This window comes from Oncorhynchus clarkii, chromosome 19, assembly GCF_045791955.1.
Source record: "Oncorhynchus clarkii lewisi isolate Uvic-CL-2024 chromosome 19, UVic_Ocla_1.0, whole genome shotgun sequence".
Classification (NCBI taxonomy): domain Eukaryota; kingdom Metazoa; phylum Chordata; class Actinopteri; order Salmoniformes; family Salmonidae; genus Oncorhynchus; species Oncorhynchus clarkii.
The window spans coordinates 63,818,742-63,830,674 of NC_092165.1; the positions used below are offsets into that span (position 1 = coordinate 63,818,742).

The 11,933-nt window shown below is 53.5% G+C and overlaps 1 protein-coding gene across 1 annotated transcript; it reads right to left on the reverse strand.

Annotated features, from left to right (window-relative positions):
• Positions 1-1,552: 1,552 nt before the first annotated feature.
• LOC139374551 (ice nucleation protein-like) lies at positions 1,553-11,075 on the reverse strand. Its single transcript, XM_071115543.1, has 22 exons — positions 10,974-11,075; positions 9,600-9,671; positions 9,379-9,546; positions 9,249-9,296; positions 8,653-8,700; positions 8,307-8,570; positions 8,081-8,128; positions 7,730-7,873; positions 7,209-7,424; positions 6,920-6,991; positions 6,680-6,775; positions 6,478-6,525; positions 6,151-6,270; positions 6,026-6,097; positions 5,608-5,823; positions 5,276-5,419; positions 4,759-5,049; positions 4,610-4,705; positions 4,365-4,436; positions 4,104-4,172; positions 1,963-2,072; positions 1,553-1,685 (listed from the first exon to the last, which is right to left on the reverse strand). Exons 1-22 carry the CDS (start codon positions 11,073-11,075, stop codon positions 1,553-1,555), a joined length of 2,649 nt encoding a protein of 882 aa, XP_070971644.1.
• Positions 11,076-11,933: the final 858 nt, after the last annotated feature.

An 11,933-nucleotide genomic window follows, 5' to 3' on the forward strand; every position in this document is an offset into this window, starting at 1 on the left:
GATAGGTAATTTATAAACCAATCTAGAGCATGACCAGTAATTCCACAACATTTTAACCTTTGCACTAGCACAGCATGGTCCACGGTGTCAAAAGCCTTCGACAAATCAATTAAAACAGACACACAATGTAACTTCTTATCAAGAGCACAGTGGATGTCATTTAAAACCTTCAATGTTGCTGAAACAGTGCTGTGGCCAGACATAAAACCTGATTGCATTTCATTTAAGATGTTGTTTTCTTGGAAGTAGACCTTTAGCTGCCTACTAACTGGACAGCCAGGCACCACCCTGGACAGCCAGGCACCACCCTGGACAGCCAAACACCACCCTGAACAGCCAAACACCACCCTGGACAGCCAAACACCACCCTTGACAGCCAAACACCACCCTGGACAGCCAAACACCACCCTGGACAGCCAAACACCACCCTGGACAGCCAAACACCACCCTGGACAGCCAAACACCACCCTGGACAGCCAAACACCACCCTGGACAGCCAAACACCACCCTGGACAGCCAAACACCACCCTGGACAGCCAGGCACCACCCTGGACAGCCAGGCACCACCCTGGACAGCCAGGCACCACCCTGGACAGCCAATCACCACCCTGGACAGCCAAACACCACCCTGGACAGCCAGGCACCACCCTGGACAGCCAGGCACCACCCTGGACAGCCAAACACCACCCTGGACAGCCAGGCACCACCCTGGACAGCCAATCGCCACCCTGGACAGCCAAACGCCACCCTGGACAGCCAAACGCCACCCTGGACAGCCAAACGCCACCCTGGACAGCCAATCGCCACCCTGGACAGCCAATCGCCACCCTGGACAGCCAATCACCACCCTGGACAGCCAAGCACCACCCTGAACAGCCAAACGCCAATGCCAAGTGTGTGCAAAGCTGTCATCAAGGCAAAGGGTGGCTACTTTGAAGAATCTCAAATATATTTAGATTTGTTTAACCCTTTTTTGGTTACTACATGATTCCATATGTTTTATTTAATAGTTCTGATATCTTCACTATTATTCTACAATGTAGAAATGAGTAAAAAATAAAGAAAAACTCTTGAATGAGTAGGTGTGTCAGAACTTTTGTCTGGTACTGTACATTATGTTCCCAAAACTAGAAGACAGAAATACATCATGTTCCCAAAACTAGAAGACAAACATGCAGATGTGTTTAACTGGTATTAGTTCTTAGATAAGAAGTAGAAGCTACGTATGTATAGGATGGAAGGACAGGATGCTACTTGAAATGATTAAAGTCTGATTCATTCAAGTCTTTAGTGAGAGAGGAAACATTGATGTTTGTAAACCCTCATGGAATTAGAATGTTTTGGTTTAACCAGGAAAGGTCTTTGAGGTTCGAAACCTCGTTCTGGGGTGTATTTACAAGGAACCAAACAGAAGCAAATGGGCTGAAACGGGGAGGGACCTACCTACATTTTTACAATAACAAACTCTTGTTTCTGTTGCAAAACTGTTTCTACTGTGTGCACTAATGAATACACTCCTGGTACTGCTAACTGTTTACCTGGAGGCCACAGCTCAGCGGGGGACGCCAACGTGTTCGTAGTCCTCTTCGTAGATGTCCCATACTAGCTTGTCCACCCCGTGCTCTTCCCCTCCCATCTCCAGCAACCAGTCAGCAGACAGCTCCAGGAGCGTTCCTCCACCCAGACTGCACGGGGGCACACAGGACACTGTTATAACCTCTTATAACTGAGCCATGCTGTAATATTAAGTAGCCAGGTCAGAACCCACAGGACACTGTTATAACCTCTGGACAGGACACTAGTCTATCTCCTGTTTCTGTAGTGAGACAGCTTGATGTACAGTCCACCCCCTGGACAGGACACTAGTCTATCTCCTGTAGACCTGGACAACATACCTGATTCAAGTCATTGAGCGCTTGATGATTAGTTGAACCAGGTGCGTTTGTTCGGGTCAACAACAACGTGTGCTGTTTGGGGTCCAGAGGGACTGGAGTTGGCCGGTCGGGGGTCCAGGAGGACTGGAGTTGGCCTGTCGGGGGTCCAGGAGGACTGGAGTTGGGCAGTTGGGTGTCCTGGAGGTGTGGAGTTGGAATGTCAGGGGTACTGGCGTTGGGAACCACTGCTCTACAGGAACTCCCTCTATGTTTGACAGACAGTAGCACCATGTTTAAGAGAACACCCACCCCTCTGAATTTGAGATGCCCTCCCCTAGTGGAACAGGCTCCAGGGTGAAGTTTCCCTAAGTACAGATCTAGGATCAGCTTACACTCCCCAATCCTACATTTAACCAGTGGGGGAAAATGCAAATCTAACTTGAGATCAGCGTCTAGGGGCAACACCCTATAGCAGTGGAACAGTTCCCTGTCTCCTCCTGCCTCTAAGCACACAGCACAGAGGCCCATTATACCAGACAGGGACTGAGCAGTCATGTGCCAGACTCAATCAAAGAGTCTCTTTCAGGGCAGGCAGGCAGGCAGGCAGACAGGGAACCCACCAGGGACAACAAACAGAGAAGAGGGGAGTAGCAGAGCAACCATAGCCTGGGGTACCAGTCTGTTTAGCTAGCATTCCACTCCTCGTCATGACAGAGTGAGTACAAGGAGTGGAATGTTAGCACAAACCAGGTTCTGGACATCAGGCTAGAGCAAGAACCAGTCAATGAACATGTAGAGATAAACATCTGACAGGGAAGTGCTTTTGTTTTCATGACCTACATGCTAACAACCCTCTTAACTGTGAAACAGGATTATTACCGTAAATATTTTTATCTCAAAGTAAATATCTTTGGTATGACAATGAGTGGTTCAGGAAAAAGAGGACAGTGACCATCTGAGTAACCCAATACTAACCCTACCTAGTCCTTACCTGGTCCCAGTAACTACTAACTATTAACCCTACATAGTCCTTACCTGGTCCCAGTAACTACTAACTACTAACCCTACCTAGTCCTTACCTGGTCCCAGTAACTACTAACTACTAAGCCTACCTAGTCCTTACCTGGTCCCAGTAACTACTAACTACTGACCCTACCTAGTCCTTACCTGGTCCCAGTAACTACTGACTACTAACCCTACCTAGTCCTTACCTGGTCCCAGTAACTACTAACCCTACCTAGTCCTTACCTGGTCCCAGTAGCTACTGACTATTAACCCTACCTATTCCTTACCTGGTCCCAGTAACTAGTAACTACTAACCATACCTAGTTCTTACCAGGTCCCAGTAACTACTAACTACTAACCCTACCTAGTCCTTACCTGGTCCCAGTAACTACTAACCCTACCTAGTCCTTACCTGGTCCCAGTAGCTACTAACTACTAACCCTACCTAGTCCTTACCTGGTCCCAGTAACTACTAAGTATTAACCCTACCTAGTCCTTACCTGGTCCCAGTAACTACTAACCCTACCTAGTCCTTACCTGGTCCCAGTAACTACTAACCCTACCTAGTCCTTACCTGGTCCCAGTAACTACTAACTACTAACCCTACCTTACCTGGTCCCAGTAACTACTAACTATTAACCCTACCTAGTCATTACCTGGTCCCAGTAACTACTAACCCTACCTAGTCCTTACCTGGTCCCAGTAACTACTAACTACTAACCCTACCTAGTCCTTACCTGGTCCTAGTAACTACTAACTACTAACCCTACCTAGTCCTTACCTGGTCCCAGTAACTACTAACTATTAACCCTACCTAGTCCTTACCTGGTCCCAGTAACTACTAACCCTACCTAGTCCTTACCTGGTCCCAGTAACTACTAACCCTACCTAGTCCTTACCTGGTCCCAGTAACTACTAACCCTACCTTACCTGGTCCCAGTAACTACTAACTATTAACCCTACCTAGTCCTTACCTGGTCCCAGTAACTACTAACCCTACCTAGTCCATACCTGGTCCCAGTAACTACTAACTACTAACCCTACCTAGTCCTTACCTGGTCCCAGTAACTACTAACTACTAACCCTACCTAGTCCTTACCTGGTCCCAGTGACTACTGACTACTAACCCTACCTAGTCCTTACCTGGTCCCAGTAAATACTAACTACTAACCCTACCTAGTCCTTACCTGGTCCCAGCAACAACTAACCCTACATAAACCTTACTTGGACCCAGTAAACCATCAGAGAAGAGGACAGGAGGCCAGCCACCTGAGAGGACAGGAGGCCAGCCACCTGAGAGGACATGAGGCCAGCCACCTGAGAGGACAGGAGGCCAGCCACCTGAGAGGACAGGAGGCCAGCCATCTGAGAGGAGAGGAGTTCAGCCACCTGAGAGGACAGGAGGTCAGCCACCTGAGAGGACAGGACAGGAGTTCAGCCACCTGAAAGGACAGGAGGCCAGCCACCTGAGAGGAGTTCAGCCACCTGAGAGGACAGGAGGTCAGCCACCGGAAAGGACAGGAGGTCAGCCACCTGAAAGGACAGGGGGCCAGACACCTGAGAGGAAAGGACAGGAGTTAAGCCACCTGAGAGGACAGGAGGCCAGCCACCTGAGAGGACAGGAGTTCAGACACCTGAGAGGACAGGAGGTCAGCCACCTGAGAGGACAGGAGGTCAGCCACCTGAGAGGACAGGATGTCAGCCACCTGAGAGGACAGGAGGCCAGCCACCTGAGAGGACAGGAGGCCAGCCACCTGAGAGGACAGGAGGCCAGCCACCTGAGAGGACAGGAGTTCAGCCACCGGAGAGGACAGGAGGTCAGCCACCTGAAAGGACAGGAGTTCAGCCACCTGAGAGGAAAGGACATGAGTTCAGCCACCTGAGAGGACAGGAGGCCAGCAACCTGAGAGGACAGGAGTTCAGCCACCGGAGAGGACAGGAAGCAAGCCACCTGAGAGGATAAGAGTTCAGCCACCTGAGAGGACAGGAGGCCAGCCACCTGAGAGGACAGGAGGCCAGCCAACTGAGAGGACAGGAGTTCAGCCACCTGAGAGGAGAGGACAGGAGGCCAGCCACCTGGGAGGACAGGAGGCCAGCCACCTGAAAGGACGAGGACGGCCACCTGAGAGGAGAGGAGGCTAGGCACCTGAGAGGACAGGAGGCCAGCCACCTGAGAGGAGAGGACAGGAGGCCAGCCACCTGAGAGGAGAGGACAGGAGGCCAGCCACCTGAGAGGACAGGAGGCCAGCCACCTGAGAGGACAGGAGATCAGCCACCTGAGAGGAGAGGAGGTCAGCCACCTAAGAGGAGAGGAGGTCAGCCACCTGAGAGGACAGGACTTCAGCCACCTGAGAGGACAGGACTTCAGCCACCTGAGAGGACAGGAGTTCAGCCACCTGAGAGGACAGGAGTTCAGCCACCTGAGAGGACAGGAGTTCAACCACCTGAGAGGACAGGAGGCCAGCCACCTGAGAAGACAGGAGATCAGCCACCTGAGAGGAGAGGAAGCCAGCCACCTGAGAGGACAGGAGGTCAGCCACCTGAGAGGACAGGAGGTCAGCCACCTGAGAGGACAGGAGGTCAGCCACCTGAGAGGACAGGAGGCCAGCCACCTGAGAGGAGAGGACAGGAGGCCAGCCACCTGAGAGGAGAGGACAGGAGGCCAGCCACCTGAGAGGAGAGGACAGGAAGCCAGCCACCTGAGAGGAGAGGACAGGAGTTCAGCCACCTGAGAGGACAGGAGGTCAGCCACCTGAGCGGACAGGAGGTCAGCCACCTGAGAGGACAGGAGGTCAGCCACCTGAGAGGACAGGAGGCCAGCCACCTGAGAGGAAAGGAGGCCAGCCACCTGAGAAGACAGGAGATCAGCCACCTGAGAGAACAGGAGGTCAGCCACCTGAGAGGACAGGAGGCCAGCCACCTGAGAGGACAGGAGGCCAGCCGCCTGAGAGGACAGGAGGCCAGCCACCTGAGAGGAGAGGAAGCCAGCCACCTGAGAGGACAGGAGGTCAGCCACCTGAGAGGACAGGAGGTCAGCCACCTGAGAGGACAGGAGGCCAGCCACCTGAGAGGACAGGACAGGACTTCAGGCACCTGAGAGGAGAGGACAGGAGTTCAGCCACCTGAGAGGAGAGGAGGTCAGCCACCTGAGAGGACAGGAGGTCAGCCACCTGAGAGGACAGGAGGCCAGCCACCTGAGAGGACAGGACTTCAGGCACCTGAGAGGAGAGGACAGGAGTTCAGCCACCTGAGAGGACAGGAGGTCAGCCACCTGAGAGGACAAGAGGCTAGACACCTGAGAGGACAGGAGTTCATCCACCGGAGAGGACAGGAGGCCAGACACCTGAGAGGACAGGAGGCCAGCCAACTGAGAGGACAGGAGTTCAGCCACCTGAGAGGAGAGGACAGGAGGCCAGCCAACTGAGAGGACAGGAGGCCAGCCACCTGAGAGGACAGGAGTTCAGCCACCTGAGAGGACAGGAGGCTAGGCACCTGAGAGGACAGGAGGCCAGCCACCTAAGAGGAGAGGACAGGAGGCCAGCCACCTGAGAGGAGATGACAGGAGGCCAGCCTCCTGAGAGGACAGGAGGCTAGCCACCTGAGAGGACAGGAGGCCAGCCACCTGAGAGGACAGGAGGCCAGCCACCTGAGAGGAGAGGGAGCCAGCCACCTGAGAGGACAGGAGGTCAGCCACCTGAGAGGACAGGAGGTCAGCCACCTGAGAGGACAGGAGGCCAGCCACCTGAGAGGAGAGGACAGGACTTCAGGCACCTGAGAGGAGAGGACAGGAGTTCAGCCACCTGAGAGGAGAGGAGGTCAGCCACCTGAGAGGACAAGAGGCCAGACACCTGAGAGGACAGGAGTTCATCCACCGGAGAGGACAGGAGGCCAGACACCTGAGAGGACAGGAGTTAAGCCACCTGAGAGGACAGGAGGCCAGCCACCTGAGAGGACAGGAGGCCAGCCAACTGAGAGGACAGGAGTTCAGCCACCTGAGAGGACAGGAGTTCAACCACCTAAGAGGACAGGAGGCCAGCAACCTGAGAAGACAGGAGATCAGCCACCTGAGAGGAGAGGAAGCCAGCCACCTGAGAGGACAGGAGGTCAGCCACCTGAGAGGACAGGAGGTCAGCCACCTGAGAGGACAGGAGGTCAGCCACCTGAGAGGACAGGAGGCCAGCCAGCTGAGAGGAGAGGACAGGAGGCCAGCCACCTGAGAGGAGAGGACAGGAGGCCAGCCACCTGAGAGGAGAGGACAGGAGGCCAGCCACCTGAGAGGAGAGGACAGGAAGCCAGCCACCTGAGAGGAGAGGACAGGAGTTCAGCCACCTGAGAGGACAGGAGGTCAGCCACCTGAGCGGACAGGAGGTCAGCCACCTGAGAGGACAGGAGGTCAGCCACCTGAGAGGACAGGAGGCCAGCCACCTGAGAGGACAGGAGGCCAGCCACCTGAGAAGACAGGAGATCAGCCACCTGAGAGAACAGGAGGTCAGCCACCTGAGAGGACAGGAGGCCAGCCACCTGAGAGGACAGGAGGCCAGCCGCCTGAGAGGACAGGAGGCCAGCCACCTGAGAGGAGAGGAAGCCAGCCACCTGAGAGGACAGGTCAGCCACCTGAGAGGACAGGAGGTCAGCCACCTGAGAGGACAGGAGGCCAGCCACCTGAGAGGACAGGACAGGACTTCAGGCACCTGAGAGGAGAGGACAGGAGTTCAGCCACCTGAGAGGAGAGGAGGTCAGCCACCTGAGAGGACAGGAGGTCAGCCACCTGAGAGGACAGGAGGCCAGCCACCTGAGAGGACAGGACAGGACTTCAGGCACCTGAGAGGAGAGGACAGGAGTTCAGCCACCTGAGAGGAGAGGAGGTCAGCCACCTGAGAGGACAAGAGGCTAGACACCTGAGAGGACAGGAGTTCATCCACCGGAGAGGACAGGAGGCCAGACACCTGAGAGGACAGGAGGCCAGCCAACTGAGAGGACAGGAGTTCAGCCACCTGAGAGGAGAGGACAGGAGGCCAGCCAACTGAGAGGACAGGAGGCCAGCCACCTGAGAGGACAGGAGTTCAGCCACCTGAGAGGACAGGAGGCTAGGCACCTGAGAGGACAGGAGGCCAGCCACCTAAGAGGAGAGGACAGGAGGCCAGCCACCTGAGAGGAGATGACAGGAGGCCAGCCTCCTGAGAGGACAGGAGGCTAGCCACCTGAGAGGACAGGAGGCCAGCCACCTGAGAGGACAGGAGGCCAGCCACCTGAGAGGAGAGGGAGCCAGCCACCTGAGAGGACAGGAGGTCAGCCACCTGAGAGGACAGGAGGCCAGCCACCTCAGAGGACAGGAGGCCAGCCACCTCAGAGGACAGGAGGCCAGCCACCTGAGAGGAGAGGACAGGACTTCAGGCACCTGAGAGGAGAGGACAGGAGTTCAGCCACCTGAGAGGAGAGGAGGTCAGCCACCTGAGAGGACAAGAGGCCAGAAACCTGAGAGGACAGGAGTTCATCCACCGGAGAGGACAGGAGGCCAGACACCTGAGAGGACAGGAGTTCAGCCACCGGAGAGGACAGGAGGCCAGCCACCTGAGAGGACAGGAGGCCAGCCATCTGAGAGGACAGGAGGCCAGCCACCTGACAGGACAGGAGTTCAGCCACCTGAGAGGACAGGAGGCTAGGCACCTGAGAGGACAGGAGGCCAGCCACCTGAGAGGAGAGGACAGGAGGCCAGCCACCTGAGAGGAGATGACAGGAGGCCAGCCTCCTGAGAGGACAGGAGGCCAGCCACCTGAGAGGACAGGAGGCCAGCCACCTGAGAGGACAGGAGGCCAGCCACCTGAGAGGACAGGAGATCAGCCACCTGAGAGGAGAGGAGGTCAGCCACCTGAGAGGAGAGGAGTTCAGCCACCTGAGAGGACAGGAGTTCAGCCACCTGAGAGGACAGGAGTTCAGCCACCTGAGAGGACAGGAGTTCAGCCACCTGAGAGGACAGGAGTTCAGCCACCTGAGAGGACAGGAGTTCAGCCACCTGAGAGGACAGGAGTTCAGCCACCTGAGAGGACAGGAGTTCAGCCACCTGAGAGGACAGGAGTTCAACCACCTGAGAGGACAGGAGTTCAGCCACCTGAGAGGAGAGGACAGGAGGTCAGCCACCTGAGAGGAGAGGACAGGAGGCCAGCCACCTGAGAGGAGAAGACAGGAGGTCAGCCACCTGAGAGGACAGGAGGCCAGCCACCTGAGAGGACAGGAGGCCAGCCACCTGAGAGGACAGGAGGCCAGCCACCTGAGAGGAGAGGAGGCTAGCCATCTGAGAGGACAGGAGGCCAGCCACCTGAGAGGAGAGGACAGGAGTTCAGCCACCTGAGAGGAGAGGAATCGAGCCACCTGAGAGGACAGGAGGTCAGCCACCTGAGAGGACAGGAGGTCAGCCACCTGAGAGGACAGGACAGGACTTCAGACACCTGCGAGGAGAGGACAGGAGTTCAGCCACCTGAGAGGAGAGGAGGTCAGCCACCTGAGAGGACAGGAGTTCATCCACCGGAGAGGACAGGAGGCCAGACACCTGAGAGGACAGGAGTTCAGCCACCGGAAAGGACAGGAGTTCGGCCACCGGAGAGGACAGGAGTTCAGCCACCGGAGAGGACAGGAGGTCAGCCACCTGAGAGGACAGGAGTTCAGCCTCCTGAGAGGAGAGGGCAGGAGTTCAGCCACCTGAGAGGACAGGAGGCCAGCCACCTGAGAAGACAGGAGGTCAGCCACCTGAGAGGACAGGAGGTCAGCCACCTGAGAGGACAGGAGGTCAGCTACCTGAGATTACAGGAGGTCAGCCACCTGAGAGGACAGGAGGCCAGCCACCTGAGAGGAGAGGAAGCCAGCCACCTGAGGAGAGGAAGCCAGCCACCTGAGAGGAGAGGAAGCCAGCCACCTGAGAGGACAGGAGGCCAGCCACCTGAGAGGAGAGGAAGCCTCCTGTCCTCTGTTTTCGCTTTGTCATTATGGTGTATTGTGTGTAAATTCATGCAGGAAAAAATATTTAGTCAATCAATTTTAGAATAAAATTAACGTAACAAAATGTGAAAAAAGTCAAGGGGTCTGAATAGCTGCAGGAAATCCACAATACTTTTAATAACTATATTACTGAGTCAATACTTTGTAGAAGCACCTTTGGCAGCATTTACAGCTTTTTTGGTAAGTCTCTAAGAGCTTTCCACACCTGGGTTGCGCAACATTTGCACTTAAAAAATAAAAACATTTATTCAAGTTCTGGCAAATTGGTTGTTAATCATTGCTAAACAACCATTTTCAAGTCTTGCTGTAGATTTAAGACAAAACAGTAACTTAATGCAAATTAATTACTTAAAAATCATACAATATGACTTTCTGGATTTTTGTTTTAGATTCCGTCTCTCACAGTGGAAGTGTACCTATGATAAAAATGACAGACCTTTACATGCTTTGTAAGTAGGAAAACCTGCAAAATCGGCAGTGTATCAAATACTTGTTCTCCCCACTGTTCATGGGGTAGCGGTACAGAGTCAGTGTGCAGGTGTACAGGTTTATCGAGGTAATTTGTACATGTAGGTAAAGTGATATATCAGCCAGTAACATAATGACCCTTCAGTGTCTCTGTGCCAGTGGGAGGAAAGAGAGAGTGACATTTGTTCAGCAGGTATAACATATTAACAGACAACAGACTAGATAGCTCATTCAAAACATATCTTGTGGCAGTTTAACTATATCTAACTAAGCATTCATGTGGTTGTCGCCTTTCCAGCCTATATAAATCTGTACCTTCGTACCGTTGCACAGCTTCCCCTCTATTAAAACAGTTGCCTTGTCATAAAACATATTATAAATAACAATCTAAGTTTCTTCTTCTTCTCCGATGATGTTTAACAGCGGTTGGCATTGAATAAATGTTGCATTACCGCCACCTACCGGACGGGAGTATAACTCCCTTTGCTTGAACAAAAACGAAATAAACAAATACCCTACCACCTAACACTACACTAAAAAAAGAATCCTAGTCCACTATTTAAACCTATCTAGTCCTACCTCAGGCCAACAGTCTGAAAGGATGGGACACCATCCCTTAACACACCCTGTTACTCGTAAGATGTCTCGCACACCCAAATACTTCTCTGCATCTGCCACCACGACCTCTATATTCTGAGGCTTCCGTTCCATCCCTGCAGTACAGTTGATAACCATTACTATGAATGCTAAAAATCCCAATCTTATAGAAACTTACATCACTTTTTGTCCTATCCCTCTGTACTGGGTTCTCTCTACTACTCTCACCACTCCTCCCTCTGTACTGGGTTCTCTCTACTACTCTCACCACTCCTCCCTCTGTACTGGGTTCTCTACTACTCTCACCACTCCTCCCTCTGTACTGGGTTCTCTACTACTCTCACCACTCCTCCCTCTGTACTGGGTTCTCTCTACTACTCTCACCACTCCTCCCTCTGTACTGGGTTCTCTCTACTACTCTCACCACTCCTCCCTCTGTACTGGGTTCTCTCTACTACTCTCACCACTCCTCCCTCTGTACTGGGTTCTTTCTACTACTCTCACCACTCCTCCCTCTGTACTGGGTTCTCTACTACTCTCACCACTCCTCCCCTTTAACCCATCATCCTCTACTTTCTTCACTGGCTCAGTATAGGACAACTTCTGCACTACCCTGGAAATCTGCCTCTCTCCCACCGGACATTTCTGATCCCCAGCTCCTACAATTAACACATACCACTACTTTTCCCCAATACTACACATTCCTTTGTCTCATGCCCTTCTGCACATTTCTCACATCTAGGAACCTCCCTTCTACACACTGCTGCCACAAGCCCATAAGCTTGACAACTTAATGTATTCGGCACAGAAGCTCGTACAGGATAACTGATATAGCCTTACATCACTTTGTCGGGCAAAAACTCAAAAGAACAGACAATGACTCTTTTCTGTTTCACCACTGTCGCCACCCTGTCTGACCGAAGAGATGAGCATCACAAACACCTGGAATCTTCCCCTTCAGTTGGTCAGCTTTCACATTTACCTCTACCCCAGTAA